Raw genomic sequence first — 24132 nt, 5'->3', positions numbered from 1 at the left:
ACTCTGTTCCACCCCTCAGCAGTTACTTGAGCAGCATGTTCATCACTAGAAGAACCATCCCATGTATCCATAGGAGTATTCAAATCCCAGCTCGATCTGTTAGAAAACACATCATCAGTGCTGTCGGTAGCAAGAATATTGTCCATTTTGTGCAGAACACCAGTTTCACCCTCGCTTAAAGACAAATTCAATGAAACAGCTCCTACATTTTCATTATTTTGAAAATATGATAAAAAAAAGATATAAAAAAACCACATTTTAAAAAAAAAAATATCGGGTCTCGACCGGGTTTACCGGGTTTTTTCCCTATACGGTTTTTTATCTTACTTGGACTGGTCCAGTTACTGGATCCGGGGTCGACCCGCTGGGTCGGTTCAGGTTTAATAACTATGATTTTATCAATTACTCGAGAAGTTGCCGGCCACTTTCTACCTTATTTTTGAAATTAATTAGAGTAACTAATAAATTGCTAGGAAATTATTTTAATAGCAAATTGCAAATCAGTTGAAATATTTTTTTAATTATTGTTTGGTAATTATTATCTTAAAAATAATCTTAAGAAAATCATTTTATAAATTTTCAAGAAAAATTTAACCACTTAGAAAAAACACTCTATGCTATAATATTAAACGGTTTGAATTAAAATTAAAAGAATAGATTTATTAAAAATTGAAATAATTGGAGATAAGAATGTACGTATTGTATTGGAGACAGCATTTAAAATATGTGTGCATATCCTAATAATACATTTAAAATAATACTATCTTATTCTTTATATTTGAAAACCTATACCTTAGTACCGTACGTGTTTTGTATTCAAATTTCAATGTATGTTTTACATTGTGGTAGCTTTGATAATTTTTATTTAAAAACAAATATATAAGAAAAATTACAAATTATTATTTTTTTTAATCAAGATTTAAGAGAGAATTTTTAATTACAGTGTGTGATAATTAACCATATAGGATATGGATGGGGTAAAATGCAGCCCTAACCATGCTTTGATCCAATCTAATTTTATTAGAAATTGGGCTTAAAGTTCACGTATAAATGAAAGATATAAAACCTGTTAACTTGCCCGTGAAGAAAAGCCTAACAAATCATGAACCTAATAGATTTTTAATCAAGACTATAAAGAAATGCTTCATTCCACTCTTTCTAGCTATGGTTATTACATCTGTTAGCACAGCAAATTGACCCGGGAAAGTTTGTCGGTGAGAATGGTGGGGTTTATTTTGGTGCCACCCTGGAAATATGGCAGCCTTATTTCATCGATGAGAATCTCTTGTTCATGGAAAATCTCAAAGGAAAGGCCTTTTAATCTCTTCAAAATGAATTACTCCTCAATCATGAGCAGTTATGATTGGGACCTTCGATGAAAGCGGTTATGAATGGAACCCTTTTTTGTGTGGACCTTCGTCGCAGAAAAATTACGGTGAAGATGAATCACCATCACAACCGATGCCTGGTGGTGGACATGAATATGATGATCTCATAAACATGAATGTTTTCTATGTTATCTTTGGGGTATCTTACACAATTGTGTCTTTGACAATTGCAGTAATCCTCTGCATCAATCCGTTGTAAATCTGGACAATTTGCTTGTCAGAAGCGTACGCTTCTGTTCGTCTAGCTGCTGGATGCATTTGTAGGCTCCTAAGTTTGTCATGCTATACTTGGTATTCTTCTGTGTTTCGCTCCTTCTATTGCGATATGGAAAGTAGCTCTCTCTGGCTTGACCCATTGTTGGCTTCCGTTAATCAGTCCATGCTTAATAATATGGGTTTTCTTCATTAAAGAGAAAGAAGGAAGAAAAAAAAAAGTTTTTGCTGCTACTGTCAATCTTAAAGTTCGATTTCTCATATCATCTTAATTTCAACATGGAAAAGAAAAATGATATGGGTTAGTGCTTTCGTATTCCCTGTATTCTTTCTTTTATGTTTAAAATGTTCCACCAAAAAGAAGGGATTTTTGCAAAATTCTACAAATTTTCCGAGTCCTGTTCTCACTAATTCTCTCATGTTAATTGCTCTAAAAAGAAAGAGGAAGGAATTTTCCAGCCACTCTGCAACTCAATAATGTCTTTCATTGCAAACATTTTGTGTAAGGAAAGAATTTGATGAGGCGGTCTTGTCATGGGAAACCTCCAGTATGTTTACTGCGTTGTTAGATCATGCCATGGCTATTAGCAAAGGAGAGATGAATAGAAAGAAAGAAAGAAAGAAGATCAATGATAGTTAAGCATGTTAATCTTAGTTGTTCCAAATTGTGTTAATAGTATCATTTTAAGATTTGTTTTTAAATAAATTAAAATAATATTGTTTTGAATTTTTTTTAATAAAATAATTAATTTATGAACTAAGATGTCGCTCGGGTTTGATCAATTAACTCCATTCGGTTTTTTCAAACTTAGCCTAAGTCAGGTGGAGCATCATGACACATTGAGTCTAATAACACTGACATTAATTGCATCCACGATAACACTCTATAAAAAGTATATAATATACTGTGAACAACATTACAACATTGAAGATTCGCAGAATAATGTGAACATTAACGGCAGATGTCATGAAAAATAAGGCTATAAGAAGAGTAGATATATAATTGAAAAACGACCGGGGGAGGATAAGAGGCATAGTTTAGTGGATTATGAACGTGGATTAAATAATTATGAAGGAAAACATCGTGTATCTTGTGAAGGGGTGCAAATGAAGGTTGGACTTGTTGACAAATGATGAGTTTTTTTTTGTCAATAAAAGAATATCGTGTTTATTGAGTCACGGAATTTATAACTTCCAAAAAACATTGACGTGTTTTGGAGAGTTTGAACACACGTGAAAGAACAACATTGAGTGCTATAGAAACTTGTACAGTGATAGAATGAAGATTTTATTCTCTCTTGTTTTCTTCTAAGATTACAGCGGTGTATGTGTATATTATATGTTGGACAGGAGATCAATGTCAGTTGCAGCAGTATAATGGCAGCAGGTTACAGCAGAATAATGGCAGCAAATTTCCAGCATAATTTAGGAAAAGTTGAATCCCAATATTTCAATCTTCTTTCCTTGTGCATGTTGCCTAATAAGATCTTCAGTTACGATTTTGCAGTAACTACAGAAGTCGTAGTTATAAATGTTGCGGATGACTCAACAGGTGCATTTGATCAACCCAATCCCCTTCCCTTCAAGTTTAAAACCATACACTGCAGCCATCTAGAAGGGTGTTTCTCCTAAAAAAAATGAGATGCTTCTATGGTTAGCTATGCACAAGAATTTAAGTAAAACTAGTTTTTTATTGGGACATGGAACACTTCAATGTTTAAGTTAGCACTTGTATATATATTGAGAAAATAATGGAGAAGAAAGCAAAATATGAAAAGTGCAAGGAAGCGTAGTATGCTAGAAAACCCCATTGATTCGGGTGTTTTTATACATCTAGGCTTGTAATTTCTTCATGGACGAGAAAATCATGTTATTCACCCATTAAAGTGGCTCGTTGGCTAGTTTGAAGTTATGCCATGGATTATGTGTGCATTACATGATTATAAGAGAAATTGTGTGCTGCGTATTAAAGTAAATGTAAGAGAAAAGGACAGAGAAAGAAAAAATACGTAGAGTGCAAAAATGAAAATTGTATGTCACTAGGCCAGGCCTGGACAGGCGCCAGCGCTTAGTCACCCCGATTGTAAGTGCCTGATCACCTGTGCCGGGCTAGGGAGACCAGATCAAATTCAGATAACTAGTTGATCCATAATTTGACTGTGCCCACCAAACTCAATCCAAGTGATGATAAGGAGTTTTTCTAATATTTGTTCCTCAAGCCGACACTTGAAATAGCCATCCAGCTCGTGCTACATTTGTCGAACTATTATTTGTTCACCAGTCATGATCTCTGACCTTTTCTACTTTTGTTTCTAAAACAAAAATAAACAAGATCATGATCCAGGGACTGTTTCTTACAACGTTGGTGTTCCAAGTCATGACACGTGAACAAAGCAAATGAAAAAGTCTTTCTAAAGCAACGTGTTGTGTTGATTTCTTGTCGGAAAGAGAGACGATAACGTCAAGTCCAAAACTTATATATGGAGTCTATGCATTAATATATTCATTTTGTCCAAATAATAGTTGAAGGCTTGAAGCCTCTGACCTACACAAGCGAAGGCCTTCTTCCTCACCATTTCATATCCAGGTAACCTATTATTCTTCTCTCTCTTTCTCCTTTTTCTAATAAAGTACATGCCTTTTTTTATTTGTCTATTATTTACTTTGACCTTTTATATCATGTATTCAACTGGGTTCATTGGATTTTTCTTTTCGTTTGTGTGTTTGGTTGCCGGGAATTGATTTATAAGATTGAAACCCACCAAAAAAGATCGAATCTTTTCATTTCTACTATTTTATCAGCTTGTAAAGTTGAATTTTGATGCTGGGTTTTCTTTATTCTTTGCTCAAGTTTTGAGTTTCAAGTTTGTTCTCGGTTGGTTTGTGTGAGCTTTTGCATTTCTCTTGCTGTTGAATTGATTAGTGGGAGTTTTCTTCTTTGTTACTTGCTATGTTTGGTTGCCGAGAAAATTGAAAGGGAAACATGGAAAGATTAGGATTTGTTTGGTTTCTATTTGTAGATTGACTTAGCTAAAGTAAATAAATTGTTCCTTGATTCATGATGCATGATTAGTTTAGCTGTTGTATTTGCTTATTTCTTTATTAAATTAGGGAATGGATGCCTATAAATCTTTAGATTAAAGAATGCTGTTTGTTCGTAGGAATGGTATATTCTAATTTTAACTTATCCAAAAAAAAAAAGTATATTCTAATTTTGAAGTTTGTTATCATCTTGTATAGAAATTTGTGCATCATAGCTTGGATTTGTTGATGTTGGCATAGTATGACTGAAAGCTATAGTAATGCAAGTGTGAGCTCGACTTCAAGTTTGAATAGCAGCTTTCCAGATACAGAGGATGACCAAACCATTGCAAGCATTTTAGCAGAAGAGGGAAATTCTCTAGTTGCAGGAAGGCTGGGGAAGAGACTCTCGCACTTGGACTCCATCCCGGTATTTTCCTTTCCACATCTGTATTTTCTAGTCCATACTCCATGCTTGCATGTGTGTGTGTGTGTGTGTGACATTTCACATATTCTCAAGCTCACATGGGTGGTACATCTTTTTCTTCCATACGACAGAGAGGACCATTTGAAGAATTATATTAAATTTGGAACTCTATTGACTTTGTGCTCCACCAAAATGGGCTGTAGATATGGGATGCTAAACCAATCTTTACTATAGTTTTGGGTGTTAGTTATGATGGGTGAAGCCGGGTTGTGATATCATTCGTTAATTTAAGCAAAACAATGGATAGTTCCGGGTAGCATTGTTGCAGCAAGGCTTTGAATTGATACAGTTCACGTGTATCTAACTTCCATCTATAGATAAGCAGAAGAAGTAGCTAACTGGGAATCTTCGGCCATTAAGTTTCTCCCCACAGTGAATCCTTCTGAAGTAAACAATAATCCAAACCTTAAAAATTAAGAAGCATGCCAAATCACCTAGTGAACCTGCATATACCTATCCAATAAGTCATCCAGAAAATATAAGATTAAAAGAGTCAGTCTCTAAAAATACAGAAGAAACCAGCTGTAAAACAATGAGAATTATATGATATTTTTGGCCGCATAAGCCAAGCATACAATCGGTAGTTCCTTGCTGATAGTAAGGGTTGTATTGGTTCACTTTTTCTTCACATTAGCTCACAACAAGCATATATCTTTAGAGGAACTGAGTAGGAATTGCTCACTGGATTATATTCGCCAAGGCTTCTTCAACAATTTCAAGCAATTATACAACATATCCGGCACTTGCTTCTATGTTAGTGATTTGCTATATTTTTCTTTTAACTTAATATATTAACCAATGGCATGCATATTTGTCCTCTTTTCTTTTCTTCTTCTTTTTTTTGCCTCATTTACCTCTGCTGTTGAGTAACTTCTGTCTTTTTATTTAATCATGTGAATGCTCATTGGTTCAATGTGTTGGCAGCACACTCCAAGGGTTAATGGTGAGATACCTGATGTGAATGATGCAACCTTAGACCATGAGCGGCTATCTGAAAGGTTTGATGCTGTTATCCACCCTATATGCTGTTTCTTTTTCATTCTCATATCATGCATTTCATTTTTAGCCTGTCTGTAAATGCCAGTAAGTATCACTATCTATTATTATGTGTTTGCCTTTTCTCACGGGTTTGATGAATTTTGTTCCAGTTGGTAGCATCCTTTCTATAGGCTTCACATTTTTTATGGTTAAGTTAGCTTGGTGTTGCATGGCCCTATGAGCATCCTTTTCCATATATAGACTTCACATTTTTAATGGTTATGTTAGATCATCAAACTGGCTCAATGGCATGCTCATGTGCATGATTGTTGAAATATTGAATATATGGAATTTACCATCTGATGCCAAATGCTTCATTTCTTTTCTGTGCAAAATGGTTGGTTCATCTTTCAGTTGTCTTAGTTAGTGCTTTTCATTCAGGTTGGCTACATATGGTTTAGAAGAACTAAAAATGGAAGGTGATGGGAATTGCCAGGTGCGGCTTTCATTTTTTTGAACTGTTTATTCATGATTGTACATGTAAGGATGTTTGAAAGAGTCCCATAAGTCACTGTGAGAACTCTATTACAGAATATGCTTGTAAATCACTGGTTTGACTTATTTGACAGTTTCGAGCATTAGCAGACCAGTTGTTTCGCAGTCCAGATTACCACAAACATGCAAGGAAACAAATAGTCAAGCAGGTATGTTGGTAAATCTCTGTGCACATGATTGCACTAATTCATTATAACTTGGGAAAGATAGAGGTTGTGTTTTGGAAAAACAGCCACTATTGGCCAACTTCAAATACATCCATGTGCCTGGCGGTATACCCGAGTCTATGTAGTGTTTTTTTTCTATGAAATTTCTCTGTCATGTTTCACTATTTTCCTTATTGTTTCATTCATCTTCCTTTTCAGCTAAAGCATCACAGAAAATTGTATGAAGGATATGTCCCAATGAAGTATAGAAGCTATGTGAAGAACATGAAAAAGTTAGACTTCTATGGCGATGCCTACTAGTTTTTTTTTTTTTTTTCCTGCAAAATTGGAAAGCATGCTTACAATAAATGTAGCTGCATTCTAATTCATTTTTGTGTGCCAACCCTTACATGATACTAGGTCAGGGGAATGGGGGGATCATGTAACCCTACAAGCTGCTGCAGATAGAGTACGTGGAGATTTATCTGTTTAGCTCCTTGATTGCTTTTTTCCTATTTAATTTATTGGATCTGTTTTTCTTAAGAACATAAATCATGAAACCTAATTGTTCTCATTCTTTGTAACTACTACTCACTTATGTATGGAATGGCTATCCTCTGACCTTTTACGGGCATGCATTCAGTTTGGAGCCAAAATTTGTGTGTTAACATCTTTCCGGGACACATGCTATATCGAAATCTTTCCCAAAGACAGGAGTCCAACCAGAGGTAGATCTAAATCTGTATACTATATCCCATATGTCATCGATGCGAGATTCTAATGTGTATAATGCTTATCATTAAATGGAACTCTCTGTTATGATTGATTCCCGTAGAGTAAATTGAAAGTCCAAATGCAAGTTCTTATTATCCTATCATTTGTAAGTCTTGCATGCTTTACCTATCTCGAGAAACTGAATATTTTATTTTACAATTATCACCTGCAATACCTTTTAAGATCATGGGAATTTTGAAGCCAATACCAGGATAAGGGATGGGAGTTGAAAAGAAGAAATAACCTAACAAAGATAGATCATTTTAACCTCTTTTCTGCTCTTCAGTATATTTGAATAAAATCTAAGAGCTATAAGTTGAATGAAATTGCAGCAGTCTTGTTCTAATATTATGGCTGCTGTTCCTGTTTCCAGAAATTTGGCTAAGCTTTTGGAGTGAAGTTCATTACAATTCATTGTACGAAAATGGAGGTGAGGGACAAACCAGTACTTGCAACATGTTTTTCCTTCAGTACTACAATTTTTTCTCTCTCTCTTGTTACCTCCAAACTAATAACCTTCATGAAAACTGTCTGTTCATACAGATGTTCCCACCAGTGTTCCCACCAGAGTAGCAAGAAAAAAGTATTGGTTTTTCTAGATGTTTAGCATGTCATCCGCAGATCGAGTTGTCCACTGTTCCTTTGTTTTCTATACTTGTACATAATTCTCGAATAAGCAAGCAACCACAGAGTATATAAGAAGCAAACATGTAACTTGATATTGAATGTAGCATTATATTCATAGTTTTTATTATTTTATTATTTTTTATTTTCTTAACTCATAAGTTTCTCGTATGCAGAAAGTTCTAAGAGATTTCTGTCTAAAGGAAATAATCTTACTTCCTAGCTTTTCATTAACTTTTGCTGAGGTGCTTGTTGGAGCATCCTGAGCAACCCTACTGCTCCACATGCGAACTTGGCAAGACTTTGGTACATAATCAGTCCAGGAAGGAATCGAACAAGCATGATAAATATTCAGAAGTCTCAGATGAATTCCAAGAATTTGAGCCTTCTCCCCATCTATTTCTTGTGTATATACAAGAAATCAGAAACCCATGTTGTTTGTGTTCTATATTCCTTCAAGGCATTTCATTAGGTAATAGGTCGAACCCGCAAAACGTCTTCTGAAGGATTTTGTACATGGCATTATTCAATTATTCAAGCGGTGATGGACACTTTTTTTTTTTTTTTTTTGATAACTCGGGGTGTTCGGGCTAGCTTACACGCATCACAACTAGTCTCTGGATCTACTGAATACCCTGCAAGTCTAGTAAGCAGGTAAGACACCACGGGGATGAAATAAAACACCACGAGAATGACAGGTATGCACGTTGAGACTTGAACTTAGATGTCAAAGATAAAAAAACTTGCTTCTGCCGCTGGAACATAAGCCTCGGTCAATGAAACTAGCGAATGTGCCATCTATCGGGGGAAGAGGCAAGGTCTTGAGTTGCATTTTGTATGGTCAAAAGAGCTTTAATGAGTATTCTCACTTGAAAGTTGTTGAAGATCTAGAGAACATAATGGAGCATCTGCAAAGAGATCCAGGACTGTCCCATGTCCTGGTATTTCTGTCAGCCATGAAAAGAACTAGGAGATGAGCGCAAAATGAAAAGCATGAACTGGTATTTCTGTTTCGAGCCTCGTGATTACATTCTTTGACTGTGGAAGAAAATAGATGTCTAATATTTCAACCATACAAAACTTAATTGAAGAACATCTAATATTTCATGGGACTTAATTAAGAAAAACAATACTTTGAGGGTCGAGATCATAATTTATGCATAGTTTGAGGTTATAACTTATAATTTGAGGTTATAACTTCTTTTCCTTCCTACTGCAACCGTCAGAACAACGCAGCTGATGTCTCAGATCTCACCACGTGTACTTTTTGCCACGTAGCCATTTCCTATTGGCTAGTGTTTCAATTCACTTCCCACGTCAACACCCCTCCTCTGCCACCTGATTTAAGCCACTCCACTTTCTCTCCTCTTTTTCTCGTCAACCAAACAGAAAAAAAACATAAATCAATATCAGCTTCAAGTTCATACCACTTCTCTCTCTAGGAAATGCAATTCATCCTCTGGTATCTCCCTCTTTCCAGCTCTGCCTCTCTCTTTTTTAAAAAAAATTACTTTTTTTTCACAAATTTTCTGCTTGTTTTACGGGAAAATATTTTTTTCTTCAGATTTTTTTCACAAGTTTCATACTAGTTATCCGGGAAATAAGAACCTGTCCAGACAGAGCACTGACCTTTCTTTTTCTTTCTTTCCCTTTCTTTTGCAGACGGATTGATTCCTTCCTTCCTTCCTTTCTTGATCGAGTGACAAGAATAAACTCGTGATCAAAATGAGTTTATTAAATTTAGGGTTAGGGTTAGTATTATTATTATTATTAAATACAATTCCGTCAGAATCAGCTGTTTCGAGCATAGATCTAGGTTCGGAATGGATAAAAGTAGCAGTAGTAAACCTAAAACCAGGCCAAACCCCAATTTCTATAGCAATTAACGAAATGTCGAAGAGAAAAACCCCGGCTTTAGTTGCATTCCAATCTGGAACTCGGCTTTTAGGCGAAGAAGCATTGGGGATTGCTGCGCGGTATCCAGATAAAGTGTATTCACATTTGCGAGATATGTTAGGGAAATCGTATGAGAAAGTTAAGGGATTTCTGGAAGCAATGTATTTGCCGTATGATGTGGTGAAGGATTCGAGAGGGGCAGTTGCGTTTAGGGTTGAGGATGAGGATGAGGGTGGGAATGTGGGGTTGTATTCGGTGGAGGAGTTGTTGGGGATGATTTTGGGTTTTGCAGGGGATTTGGCGGAGTTTCATTCTAAGGTCGTGGTTAAGGATGCAGTGGTTGGAGTGCCGGCATATTTTGGGCAAGCGGAGAGGAGGGGTTTGGTTCAGGCGGCGCAATTGGCGGGGATTAATGTGCTTGCTTTGATTAATGAGCATTCTGGTGCTGCATTGCAATATGGGATTGATAAGGATTTTTCTAATGGGTCGCGGTATGTTGTGTTTTATGACATGGGTGCCAGTAGCACTTATGCTGCACTTGTTTACTTCTCAGCGTATAATGCCAAGGAGTTTGGAAAGACTGTGTCTGTTAATCAATTTCAGGTAAGTTTGGTTTCAGTAATTGGCATTTGGTGATCAGTGAGAATGTTTTGTTTGTTTTGTTAATTGTTTTGTGATAGATTTCTGTGTAGAAAATGCATTATGTTTGAATATTGAAATAGGAGGCAGTGGATCCAAAAAAGAAATATCTTACTGAAAAGCTGCATTGTGGCCATTCTTCTTACATTAAGTCTGTGATTGTGGTTGCTTGTTCTGATCTGAATCATGTCATTTATGTTAGATGCTCCTCACCACTATCTTATGATAGCCTCAATGTTTTCACTTCCAGCCTTGTCCTATACAGCTTGTTGTTCTTCTTATGGATGCTTAGTTCAGTACCGCTAGCAATGTTGTGAATGCTAATTATATTTCCAGGTTAAGGATGTCAGATGGGACCCAGAACTTGGAGGTCAGACTATGGAATCAAGGTTGGTGGAGTACTTTGCTGATGAGTTTAATAAACAAGTTGGAAATGGGTTTGATGTGAGGAAGTTTCCCAAGGCAATGGCTAAATTGAAGAAACAAGTCAAACGGACGAAAGAAATCTTGAGTGCAAACACTGCAGCCCCAATATCAGTTGAATCCCTCTATGATGATCGGGACTTCAGGTCAGTAGATTCTAAACAATTCCTCAAGTTCTTTTTGTTCATGTCTGTTTTCATGTACCTGTACATTTTTTTTCCTACTGCCATGCTGCACTGCCTCATTGCCTGCTGAGCAAATGTCTGGGTGCATATTTATGAGAATTTATTATTCCACTTTTTCTCACATTAGCCCCCTATAATTTTTTACACGATGAACATTCTTCTCTTTATGTGTGAGAAATTATCTTAACTGACTGTAATGTTGTTACAATATGCATGCATACTGTTGGTTAGACATTGAGTTGTGCTTGTTGCTTATATTTCATCAGCACCTCTGTGGATATGCCTTGCCCAATTCATTCAAACCACTATCTTTAATTTTTCTCCAGGAGCACCATAACACGTGAGAAGTTTGAAGAGCTCTGTGCAGATCTGTGGGACAGATCTCTTGTACCTCTCAAGGAAGTTCTGAAGCATTCAGGTTTAAACTTGGACGAGTTATATGCAGTAGAGCTTATAGGAGGTGCTACCAGAGTCCCTAAGTTGCAGGTTGGTACTATCTTCTTCAATTGTGTATAAGCCCATGAAAACTGATTAAGCTTTGTAACAATAGTTAAAATAAACTTAATGATAGTTGTTTAAAGCAAAGGTATCTTAATCTACTACTATCATTGGTTTGAATAATACCTACTACTATCATGTTGTGTTTGCCTATATTATCCATCAATTTGAGCCATCTTAGTCTACTATTAGTCATGTTGACAGTTTTCTCCTAAAATGAAGCTTCAGCTGGTAATCAAGCCCCACTGTGTCAGCTGCTGATATGTCTTTTTATTTGGTCCAACTTCCAACCTTTGTTCTTACTGTTTTGATTTGCACAATCTTGGAGAGCTAACAAGTCAGAGTAAAAAATCAATCTTTCATATCCCTTCTTTCTTTTTCTTTTTTCTTTTTTTTTTTAATTAAAAAAAACCTGAATTATAGAAGAATGGTTACGGTGAAGATGATGTTTAAGCAGTAGAGGCCATGTGTTGTTACCACCGTAAAAGAACAGGATAAGGGTAGTTTTATTATAAGGTCATTGTGATGTTAACAATTGAAGTTAGCTCTTTAAGTTTCTGTTTGGAATAATCTCCTATACCATGCACTTAGCTGCTTATCAATTCATATCTCCCTTCAATCTTGAGCTTCTATTTCTGTGTTAGATCTGATTTGTGTTAAGGATGCAAATAAAAGAAAACTCTTTGGGCACATAACAGGCTAAGCTCCAGGAATTTCTTGGAAAGAATGAGCTGGACAAACATCTAGATGCCGATGAAGCTGTAGTTCTTGGTTCATCTCTACATGCTGCAAATTTGAGTGATGGAATCAAATTGAATCGCAAGCTAGGAATGGTTGATGGTTCATCATATGGCTTGGTAGTTGAATTAGACGGACCTGATCTGCTGAAAGATGAGAGCACCAGGCAATTACTTGTTCCAAGGATGAGAAAACTCCCCAGTAAGGTAAATAACATCGTAAAACGACTATGTTGTGTTTGAAAAGGTCAATCAGAAAAACCATTTTGATGCCCCAAATGCCTCAAAATTTGCTTTCCAGTTGTACTTATTATGCATGGATTATTTTATTTTATTTTACAGATGTTCAGATCCATCATTCATACAAAAGATTTTGAAGTTTCACTGTCATATGAGCCTGATCTTTTACCACCTGGTGTTACCTCCCCTGTATTTTCTCAGTATTCTGTGTCTGGTCTAGCAGATGCTAGTGAGAAGTAAGGATAGCTATACTCTGAATCATTTCTGGATTTATATAAGGCTCAATGCTTGTATCTTGAATCGTTTTCCTTCACGAAAACTTCTAACATCACATTTCTCTTCTGTTCTTCCTTTGTGTTGCTAGGTATTCCTCACGGAATTTGTCATCCCCCATCAAGGCAAATCTGCATTTCTCTCTTAGCAGAAGTGGAATTCTTTCTTTGGATCGAGCAGATGCTGTTATTGAAATATCAGAATGGGTGGAAGTTCCTAAAAAGAACCTGACTGTGGAAAACACAACCACCACATCTCCAAATATAACACTTGAAACTGACACTAAGAAAACTACAGAAGAAAGTGATGAAAAGTCGAATTCTGATGGTGTGACTGACAACACATCCATCAACATTACTGAAGAACCAAGTACTACTGAGCCCATTACAGAGAAGAAGCTTAAAAAACGGACTTTTAGGGTTCCCCTGAAGGTACAAACAAGCTTGCAGTTTTAAAAGTTTTTTCACTTGCATGCTAGAAAGTTTTGTGATGGTGAGTTGTGTGTTTCGCACCTCTCTTGTTGCTTATTTCTATTGTTTATATTTATAGATTGTTGAGAAGACAGTGGGACCTGGAATGCCTCTGTCCGAAGAATATCTAGCTCAAGCTAAAAGAAAATTAGAAGAATTGAACAAAAAGGATGCAGAGCGAAGAAGAACTGCCGAGTTGAAAAATAATTTGGAAGGATATATATATTCTACTAAAGAAAAGGTTCGGAATTTTCGATCAATTCAACTTTTAGTTAAAAAATGAAGATTAGACAGTTCCATTTCTTGTGATGACCACCTTTCCTTGGAACTATTAATCTTGATTTGATTGCTATTATAAATTTAGAGTTTTATTATGAATAGTCAGCATTCCATTTCCTTTAATTTATTGTTGATATCTTTACCTGCTGTGCCAGCTTGAGACAACTGAAGAGTTTGAGAAAATTTCTACTGATGATGAACGGAAATCCTTCATTGAAAAGCTTGATGAGGTGAGCCTTTTCCTCTCTTTTTTTCCAAGTATTTTTGGGAACTTAAAAGGGTCCATGATATTAGCTTCTCTGCCTAAATTTGTGACATGGGAGCATGTTGTATTGTTTTAGGTCCAAGAGTGGCTATACACAGACGGTGAAGATGCCACAGCAAAAGAGTTTCAGGAACGCCTAGATTCACTAAAAGCTTTTGGTGACCCAATATTTTTCAGGTGATATTTTCTGGCTGTAGTTGGGGCATCTAATTAGTTCGAACTGTTGTCATTTACACAAGTGATTGGCTATTTGAATTATTAATTCCAACTTGTGATTTTTTTTGATATAGGTATAAAGAACTTTCAGCAAGACCAACAGCAATAGAGTTAGCTCGAAAGTACATTGGTGAGCTGCAACAGGTACTTCAGATACTGCATTTCAATCACATGCTTTATAAAAAAATGTTTATTTTTCCTTGGGCTCAGATTTTGTTGTTATTCACTATTGCCATCTTGATCATGAAGCTGGAAAAAAAAACAAAAAAACCTAGGCTGGAAAAATAGATGAATTTATAATTAACTAAATGTTTATTTGTGGAAATGCACCCTTCCCATTGGATTTTAGTATTCTTCTTTTTTTTTTTTTTTGTCCCATAATCCCTGTCACTTTGAAAAGTTAATCAAGGATCATTGTATTTTAAAAATATCCCCGGGGTGTGGAGGGGCTTTTGTTTATGGGACAGACAGCAGTCTTTTGCTGATCTGTCTATTTCAGCTGCTCAAATTGAATACGATAAAACTGTGGGACAGAGGAAGCGACATGTTGATATCTAGCATTGCATCTACTTGCTTGGATAAAAGCTAAATACAGGGGAAAAAAAGAACAAAGCTTTGATAGGCTAGCATTTCAACCATTGATTAAATATTATTTTCTTTGTGGCTTAATTTGAAGACAGCATAATAAGCACAGTGACCATTTCTTTTATCATTTCCTGCAGATTGTACAGGACTGGGAGACAAAGAAACCTTGGCTTCCGAAGGACAGAGTAGATGAGGTTTTTTCCACACCTTAATCTAACATGGCCTCCTCATGAGATTTTCTGGAATCTGTTTACGATTGGAACAATCTCTAGTGATGCTTACATATGGATTTTGTGAATGTGTGGTTTTGCAGGTGGAGAGTGATGCTGACAAGTTAAAGAGTTGGCTGGATGAAAAGGAGGCTGAACAGAAGAAGTAAGTGTTCAAAGAGTTGGTTCTGCATACAAGGAGATTTTTATTATTTTATTTTCTTGCCTATGGGCATGTTCAAATCCAAGTGATTACAAAGTCGTTCTTCCTCCCTGTTTCCCAACAGGGCTTCAGGATTCAGCACACCAGTACTGACATCTGAAGAAATATATTCGAAGGTGTTGAATCTGCAAGACAAGGTATTACTGCAAGTCTCAGCAACTTCTTTATTACGAAACGAGTATTTGATACCGCTGCAAAGATTTTCTTGCCTGTGTGTGCCATTTCAATTGATATTTGATTGGTGTTTATATAGGTCGCCAGTGTTAACAGAATTCCCAAGCCAAAGCCAAAAATTGAGAAGCCTAAGAACAAAACTGAGACCAGCGGAGACAACACGAACAGTGCTGACTCAACTTCTGGGGAGACTCCTGAAAAGGAGAAACAAACAACAGATTCAGATGGTTCGGCCAAAGAAAAAATCAACCCAGATGGATCAGCTGATGAAAAAGCCAACCCAGAACCTGAAGTTCACGACGAGTTGTGATGATTAAACTGAAACGACTCTCAGGACCATTGTAGACTACATGCCTTCTGAGTTTAAAACATGGAGGCGCTCTCATAGGAAAAGAAAAGATGGGGGGGGGGGGGGGGAGTACTGCTATTTTAATCGGCAGAAGAACACATTAGACCCTATTTTTCCAGGACGGCTGCTTATTTATCATCCTTGAGATTCATGATTGTCCTGGCTGACCATCTTTTGATGCTGAAAGAACCATATAGAAAGAACTCCCCTTTTCTTTGTTAATTGTAGCACTCGTAAGATTATACCCACTGAAATTAAGGGGCATTTACTGAATTACCAGTTAACCCCTCTGGGAGTTTTGATCATGTTTATGTGTTTCCTTTCGCAACAATCTGATAGCTATAAACTTTCTATAATCGAGGAAGAGCATGCATGGAATTTAGTTTTTGCTCACATGATTTAGATGCTCTTGTTTTTCTTGATCTTACCAGTAAAGCAGAAGGTAAGGTCTGAGAATTAGTCTCTGGGTCAACCAAAAATTTTCCTTGATTTATAATTATGTTTTGGATCACAAGTTTCAGGTTAATAACTATCGCTCTAAATTTCAACAATTATCTTCCTTCTTTATTTTTAAATTCAAATATTAAGATTAATACTTAAAATTTCTCATTAAATTTATTTAAATTCAGGGGATGCCATGAACTTGCGAACAAAATCATTGTGAACCCACAAGTGGGCTCACATGAGGCCGCCATAGGGCTGTGGTGGTATGTGGATTGTGCTCCTTTTAAGCTTGGCCCATTTGTTTCTCTGAAAAAACCTTCGGCGCCATAATGCCCAAGACAACCTTTTGGGCTTTCAAGGAAACCTCAAAATGGAGACATAAAAAATTGTCTCAAACCGATCAGTGTTTCGAATCATGAAGCAAAGGCTATTATCAGTTGGGGAACAAGGGAGTCATCATGTCTTCAGTCAAAACAAAAGAATAACCCAGTTAGGAAAATCGGGTCAAATCGAAGATGCAATCAAAGTTTTCACTCAAATGGCCCAGAAAAACACAGTCACATACAATTCAATGATCTCTGTCTACGCGAAAAATGGAAGAATCAATGCTGCGCGCAACCTGTTCGATAAAATGCCTCGCAGAAATTTAGTTTCTTGGAACACTATGGTTTCTGGGTACTTGCATAATGGGAAGTTTGATGAAGCTTATAAACTGTTTGTTATAATGCCTCGAAGGGACTTATTTTCTTGGACTTTGATGATTACTTGTTATACGCGTAACGGGGAGGTTGAGAAGGCGAGGGAGTTGTTTGATTCGCTTCCGTGTAGTTATAGGAAAGGTGTTGCTTGTTGGAATGCGATGATTTCAGGTTATGTGAAGAAAGGGAGAGTTAATGAAGCTAAGAGGTTGTTTGATGAAATGCCGGTTAAGAATTTAATTTCATGGAACTCAATGCTGGCTGGGTATACTCAGAATCGAAAAATGCGATTGGGTTTGGAGTTTTTTAATGAAATGGATGAACGCGATGTAATTTCATGGAATTTGATGGTTGATGGGTTTATCCAAGTGGGTGATTTGGATTCTGCGTGGAAGTTTTTTCAAGAGATTCCAAAGCCCAATGTTGTTTCTTGGGTTACAATGTTAAGTGGGTTTGCACGAAATGGAAATATTTTGGAGTCTCGGAGGCTCTTTGACCAAATGCCGAGTAGAAATATTGTTTCTTGGAATGCAATGATTTCTGCTTATGTTCAAAGATGTGAAATTGATGAGGCTAGTCGGTTATTTGAGGAGATGCCGGAGAGGGATTCTGTGTCATGGACTACTATGATTAATGGGTATGTTCGTGTTGGTAAGCTTGATGAAGCAAGAGAGTTGTTGAATGAAATGCCTTACAGGAACATTGGGGCCCAAACAGCAATGATTTCTGGTTACATACAATGTAATAAAGTGGATGAAGCTAGAAGATTCTTTGATGAGATAGGCACCTGGGATGTGGTTTGTTGGAACGCTATGATTGCAGGTTATGCACACCATGGAAGAATCAATGAAGCTCTCTGTCTATCCAAACGAATGGTCAATAAAGACATGGTCACATGGAATACCATGATTTCTTGTTATGCTCAAGTAGGCCAAATGGATAGAGCCGTGAAGATCTTTGAAGAGATGGGGGAGAGGGATTTAGTATCTTGGAACTCATTAATTGCCGGTTTCATGCTAAATGGACAGAATTTGGATGCTCTAAAAAGTTTTGCATTGATGGGGCATGAAGGTAAGAAACCTGATCAGTTAAGTTTTGCTTGTGGACTAAGTTCATGTGCCACTATTGCAGCCCTGCAAGTTGGGAACCAACTTCACCAGGTGGTTGTGAAGGGTGGTTATTTGAATTATTTAGTTGTCAACAATGCATTGATCACCATGTATGCTAAATGTGGAAGAATCTTGGAAGCTGAGCTTGTGTTCAATGGAATTTGTCATGCTGACGTCATTTCTTGGAATTCTTTGATTAGTGGGTATGCAATAAATGGATATGGAAAAGAGGCACTTAAACTCTTTGAGGAGATGGCTTCGGAAGGGATGGCTCCTGATGAAGTCACCTTCATTGGTATTTTGTCTGCATGTAATCATGCTGGCATGGTTGATCACGGCCTAAAATTGTTCAAATGCATGAGTAAAGTGTATGCTATAGAACCATTGGCGGAGCACTATGCTTGTATGGTTGACTTGCTTGGACGGGTGGGGAGGTTAGACGAAGCCTTTGAAATAGTGAGGGGAATGAAGGTGAAAGCTACCGCAGGAGTATGGGGTGCATTACTCGGGGCTTGCCGTGCACATGGGAATCTGGAACTTGGAAGGCTAGCTGCTCACAAGCTTTCGGAATTTGAACCTCACAAAACATCAAATTATGTGCTCTTGTCAAACATTCACGCAGAAGCAAACAGATGGAATGAGGTGCAGGAAGTAAGGATGTTGATGAACGCAAGTAGCACGGTAAAAGAACCGGGATGCAGCTGGGTTGAGGTGAGAAATCAAGTGCACGGCTTTCTGTCAGATGATTCAACTCAGTCTAGACCGGATATTGGCGTTACTCTGGCAAGCTTAAATTCTCACATAAGAAACGCATTTCACATTTCTAAAGTCTCTGCTTGACTATACGATTTTACTTTGCAGGTCACAGTTTGTTCATCTGTGTTCTATTAGCAACTTGTACATTAGGAAATATACAATTCAATGTAAACTATGTAAACTCAGAACAGAATGCCTCAGTCTTGAGCTGATTCATTTCTTTTCGGTGGTGTTTGAAATTACAGTCTTACCATACATTTGAAATTTTTATGTTTTTTTTTTTGTTTTTGGATTGTTATTAAAAATAATTTTTTTTAAAAAAAAATTATTATGGATCACCACACATAAAATTTCATTTTAAATTTTATTATTGAATATTTTCTTTTCAATTAATTTGCCTTTCTAAAAAATTTTCAACTCAAATAAGCACAAAAATTAACTTAAACCAACTAGAAAATCTGGAAAAAAATAATAATAACATAACTAAGCCAAAAAAACAACCTTCTGTTCTACTTTGAAGGTCTTCCGTCAGTGAACCAGAATCTCCTAATAAAATTTAAACATCATCCAATTATCAACTCGAAAGTTATGAGCTTTTTCATGGACTAATCACTCTATATAACTCAGACCTCTTCTTATTAAATTTCTGTACAGAGCTCTTCATATAGCTCAATGATGACAGATCAACAACTGTCAGATCAGAACCACTTACATTGATGGAGAAAGGCGAAGTAGAAGTTTCCATTCATTTCTAACTGACGAGTTCCAAAAGATAACAGCACAGTTATACAAAAGAGAAACAACTCCATTGAAAGAACCACCTAAAAGAAACCACATTAAACATTGGTCAAAGTCTTGATTATCCAAATGTCATAAGCTGCCATTTAACACAAAACAACCTTTGTCAAGAAACAATCTTTCCTGTCGTTTTCCTCTATACGTAAGAATTTCATTTGGGATTGAGACCTGGTTAAATCCCCGAGAAGATATAAAATAAATTTATTTTTGCTATAATTTTAAAATGAATTCTTATTCTTTCAAAATAGTTTAAAATAGTGTTGAGCTGTGAGATAGCAGTTGAAGATTGTATTCTGTTACAGTTGGTTATAACCAACGGGAATCTTGTATAGATAATACCCAGCTAAGCTCATGTATAAATAGCAACGATTACAAGCAAATAAAGTCACGAATAAGAAATCATTCACTTACCCATTGTTTCTCTTCTCTATTCCTCTCTTCATTATTCTTCTCTGCAAATCTTCTTATTACTTCAACCATATTCTCTGTCTCTTCTCAACATATGGTATCAGAGCCATATCACTAAAATCAAATAAAGAACATCAAGAAACTGAGTTTTCTTGAAAAAGAAAAGCAAAGCAGAAAAGATCAATCAATGGCAACAGAATCAAACAATTTTGTGCAGGCAGCAATACCAAGATTTGATGGTCATTATGACCATTGGTCTATGCTTATGGAGAACTTTTTTAAGTCCAAAGAATACTGGAGTCTAATAGAAAAAGGGATTGGTGCAGCAAGAGGAGAAGGAGTGCAATCAGCAGCACAATCAGCAGCACAACAGAAAGTAATTGAAGAAGAAAAATTGAAGGATTTAAAGGTCAAGAACTACCTATTTCAAGCCATTGACAGAACCATCATTGAAACTATACTCAACAAGGAGACTTCAAAGGCTATCTGGGATTCCATGAAACTGAAATATCAAGGATCCACCAAAGTGAGACGGGCCCAGTTACAAGCACTTAGAAGAGAATTTGAAGTTCTTGGCATGAAAGAAGGGGAAAAAGTTGATGAGTACTTTACAAGAACATTAACTATTGCAAACAAAATGCAAGTGCATGGAGAAAGTATGAAGCATAATGTAATTGTTGAGAAAATGTTAAGGTCAATGACCTCAAAATTCAATTATGTTGTCTGTTCTATTGAAGAATCTAATGATTCTTCAACCATGTCAATAGATGAACTTCAAAGCAGTCTCCTAGTTCATGAACAGAGGATGCAAGGTCAGAAAGAAGAAGAGCAGGCTTTAAACATTACTAATTCAGAGAAAATGGGAAGAAGAATTGAATACAGAACTGAAGGGAAGGAAAGATTTCGTGGTGGTTTCAGGGAAGGGGGTAGAGGAAGGGGAAGACAACCCTACAACAAAGCCTTGATCCAGTGCTACAACTGCCAAAAACTAGGACATTTTCAATATGAATGTCCTGTTAGAAACAGAAATGACAGGAATGCATATTTTGCAGAAGTAGATGAGGAAGAAGAGATGTTATTAATGGCCTACAAAGATGAAGGGGATCATGAAGAAGCAAAAGAAGAAGTTGTATGGATTCTTGACTTAGGTTGCTGCAATCACATGTGCAGTAACAAGGAATGGTTTTTTGAATTTGATGACAAGTTTAGAAGAACTGTAAAGCTTGGAGACAATTCAAAAATGATGGCTATGGGAAAGGGACATATCAAGCTAAACATCAAAGGAATTACACAGGTATTCACAGAGGTATATTTCATACCTGAATTGAAGAACAACCTCCTGAGCATAGGCCAGCTGCAAGAAAAACAGTTAGCAATTCTTATCAAAGATGACAAATGTAGGGTTTATCACCTTAAGAAAGGTTTGATTATGCAATCTCAAATGTCATCTAACAGAATATTTCCCATACTTGCTACTGTGATAACTCCTATGGCTAGTTGTCTACAAGCAACATCTGAAGATGTCACCAATCTATGGCACTGTCGATATGGGCATCTAAGCCTCAAGGGGCTGAAAACCTTAGTTTCAATGGAGATGGTCAAGGGTTTACCTGCACTGAATGACTCATTAAAAATCTATCAAGATTGTATGAAAGGAAAGCAGCATAGAGAGACATTGCCAAAGAAAAGTCTGTGGAGAGCATCCAAGAAACTACAACTTGTCCATGCAGATATTTGTGGACCCATTTCACCACAATCAAACAGTGAGAAAAGGTACATAATCACTTTTATAGATGATTTTAGTAGAAAAACTTGGACATATTTTCTATTACACAAATCTGAAGCACTGTCTATATTCAAGAAATATAAAGTGAGTGTGGAAAAAGAAAGTGGTGAAAGAATCAGTTGTTTAAGAACTGACAGAGGGGGAGAGTTCACCTCAAGTGAATTCAATGATTTTTGCAGCACACATGGAATCAAGAGACAACTTACCACAGCATACACCCCACAGCAGAATGGGGTTGCAGAGAGAAAGAATCGCACCATAATGAATATGGTGCGCAGCATGTTGTCAGGGAAGGAATTACCAAAGCAATTCTGGGCAGAGGCTGTAAATTGGTCCATCTATGTGATAAATAGAAGCCCCACCACAGTTGTTCCCAATACTACTCCTGAAGAAGCTTGGAGTAACAGAAAGCCTAGTGTTGAGTGTTTCCGTGTGTTTGGATGTGTGGCTTATGCTCACATACCTGACAATCAACGCAAGAAGTTAGATGACAAAAGTTTCAAATGTGTGTGGTTAGGAGTAAGTGAAGAGTCTAAAGGGTACAGACTTTATGATCCTGTGGGAAAGAAAATCATCACTAGCAGAGATGTAGTATGCGTGGAAAATGAAAAGTGGGAGTGGGACAGAAGTGCAGAAGAGTTGAAGCATAAAGAGTTAGAATGGGCAGACATTAATGAGGAAGAAGACAGTGAGATCAGTGGAGGTTTTGAAGGTGTAAACAGTCATCCTGAACATGCTGATGGTGTGCACAATGATAACTCATCAAGTAGTCTTGTAGATAGTCTACCTGATGGAATATCATAGAATGACAAGCAAGAAAGGTGCAGAAGAAAACCAACCTGGTTAACAGATTATGTGACTGATGAAGCACTATCTGAAGGAGAAGAAGATGGAGGACATAATCTTGCAATGCTCATCTCTACAGAGGACCCTGTCACATTTGAAGAAGCAGTCAAAAGTAAAAAGTGGAGAACAACAATGGATACAGAGATAAAGGCCATTGAAAAGAACAATACATGGGAATTAACTGTCCTACCAGCTGAAGCAAAACCTATAGGAGTGAAGTGGGTATTCAAGACCAAATTAAATGAAGAGGGAAAGGTGGACAAGCACAAGGCAAGGCTTGTGGCAAAGGGGTACTCCCAAAGACAAAGAATTGACTATAATGAAGTATTCGCACCAGTAGCTAGGTGGGATACAATCAGAACTATCCTAGCATTGGCAGCTCACAAAGGCTGGTATGTTTATCAGCTGGATGTTAAGAGTGCCTTTTTGCATGGAGAGCTAGCTGAAGCCATATTTGTTGAACAACCACAAGGATTTGAGAAACAAGGAGAGGAGCATAAGGTGTACAGACTGAAAAGAGCATTATATGGACTCAAGCAAGCCCCTAGGGCTTGGTACAGCAGAATTGAGACTTACTTTGTCAAAGAGGGCTTTGAAAAATGCTTCTGTGAACATACATTATTCACAAAAACCAGTGACAAAGGCAGTATGCTAATTGTAAGTCTATATGTGGATGATCTTATCTTTACAGGAAATAGTGAATGCATGTTTAAAGGCTTCAAAGACTCAATGATGAGAGAGTTTGACATGTCTGTTCTTGGAAGAATGAAGTACTTTTTAGGTGTGGAAGTCATACAAAATGCAGAACTGATATTCATCTGTCAAAAGAAGTATGCTAGAGAGGTGTTGGGAAGATTTGGAATGGAACATAGTAATGTAGTGCAGAATCCAATTGTTCCAGGATGCAAACTTACAAAGAATGAAGAAAATGCAAAGGGTGTAAATACTACAGAATATAAGCAATTAGTTGGCAGTTTGCTATATTTGACAGCCATTAGACCCGATCTTATGTATGCAGTTGGGTTAGTCAGTAGATATATGGAAAGACCCACTGAAATGCACCTTCAAGCTGTCAAAAGGATACTAAGGTATCTCAGGGGAACTACAGAATTTGGGATTATATACAGAAAAGGGGATGAAGGAAAACTAAGAGCATATGCAGATAGTGATTATGCTAGGGATGTTGATGACAGGAAGAGTACATCTGGGTTTGTGTTTATGCTTGGTACAGGAGCTGTTTCTTGGTCCAGTAAGAAACAACCCGTGGTGACATTATCTACAACAGAGGCAGAGTTTATAGCTGCTGCATCCTGTGCTTGTCAAGGAGTTTGGTTAAGAAGAATTCTGGGCAATATTGGTCTTGAACAAGTGACTAGTACAGTGATCTATTGTGATAATAATTCTGCTATAAAACTTTCAAAAAACCCAGTACTACATGGT

The 24132-nt window shown here is 36.9% G+C and overlaps 3 protein-coding genes across 5 annotated transcripts; all 3 read left to right on the top strand.

The window, feature by feature from the left end:
• Positions 1 to 2908: 2908 nt before the first annotated feature.
• LOC133676693 (OVARIAN TUMOR DOMAIN-containing deubiquitinating enzyme 11-like) lies at positions 2909 to 8324 on the top strand. Of its 3 annotated transcripts, none has more exons than XM_062098414.1 (10): positions 2909 to 4188; positions 4884 to 5052; positions 6034 to 6107; positions 6529 to 6583; positions 6717 to 6791; positions 7008 to 7081; positions 7209 to 7257; positions 7432 to 7516; positions 7936 to 7992; positions 8106 to 8324. In XM_062098414.1, the coding sequence occupies exons 2-10, from the start codon at positions 4885 to 4887 to the stop codon at positions 8159 to 8161; spliced, it is 693 nt and encodes a 230-aa protein (XP_061954398.1). In that variant the 5' UTR covers positions 2909 to 4188; position 4884; the 3' UTR covers positions 8162 to 8324. The 3 variants fall into 3 exon arrangements, with proteins under 3 accessions (XP_061954398.1, XP_061954396.1, XP_061954397.1); XM_062098412.1 differs by having other exon boundaries at positions 4842 to 5052; XM_062098413.1 differs by lacking the exon at positions 2909 to 4188 and adding an exon at positions 4203 to 4476 and having other exon boundaries at positions 4842 to 5052.
• A 1175-nt stretch (positions 8325 to 9499) lies between these two features.
• LOC133676721 (heat shock 70 kDa protein 17-like) lies at positions 9500 to 16240 on the top strand. The gene is made up of 15 exons (XM_062098449.1): positions 9500 to 9648; positions 9849 to 10685; positions 11058 to 11290; positions 11656 to 11815; positions 12526 to 12771; positions 12907 to 13040; positions 13169 to 13508; positions 13627 to 13788; positions 13982 to 14056; positions 14168 to 14268; positions 14382 to 14451; positions 15030 to 15086; positions 15206 to 15267; positions 15389 to 15461; positions 15578 to 16240. The coding sequence occupies exons 2-15, from the start codon at positions 9912 to 9914 to the stop codon at positions 15806 to 15808; spliced, it is 2718 nt and encodes a 905-aa protein (XP_061954433.1). The 5' UTR covers positions 9500 to 9648; positions 9849 to 9911; the 3' UTR covers positions 15809 to 16240.
• Positions 16241 to 16492: 252 nt separating this feature from the next.
• Positions 16493 to 19122, top strand: LOC133676722 (pentatricopeptide repeat-containing protein At4g02750-like). Its single transcript, XM_062098450.1, has one exon. The coding sequence runs from the start codon at positions 16707 to 16709 to the stop codon at positions 18936 to 18938; it is 2232 nt and encodes a 743-aa protein (XP_061954434.1). The 5' UTR covers positions 16493 to 16706; the 3' UTR covers positions 18939 to 19122.
• The last annotated feature ends 5010 nt before the right edge of the window (positions 19123 to 24132 follow it).

The sequence above is a fragment of the Populus nigra genome, chromosome 17 (genome assembly GCF_951802175.1).
Source record: "Populus nigra chromosome 17, ddPopNigr1.1, whole genome shotgun sequence".
NCBI lineage: Eukaryota > Viridiplantae > Streptophyta > Magnoliopsida > Malpighiales > Salicaceae > Populus > Populus nigra.
This window is presented reverse-complemented; position numbering and strand designations above follow the sequence as displayed.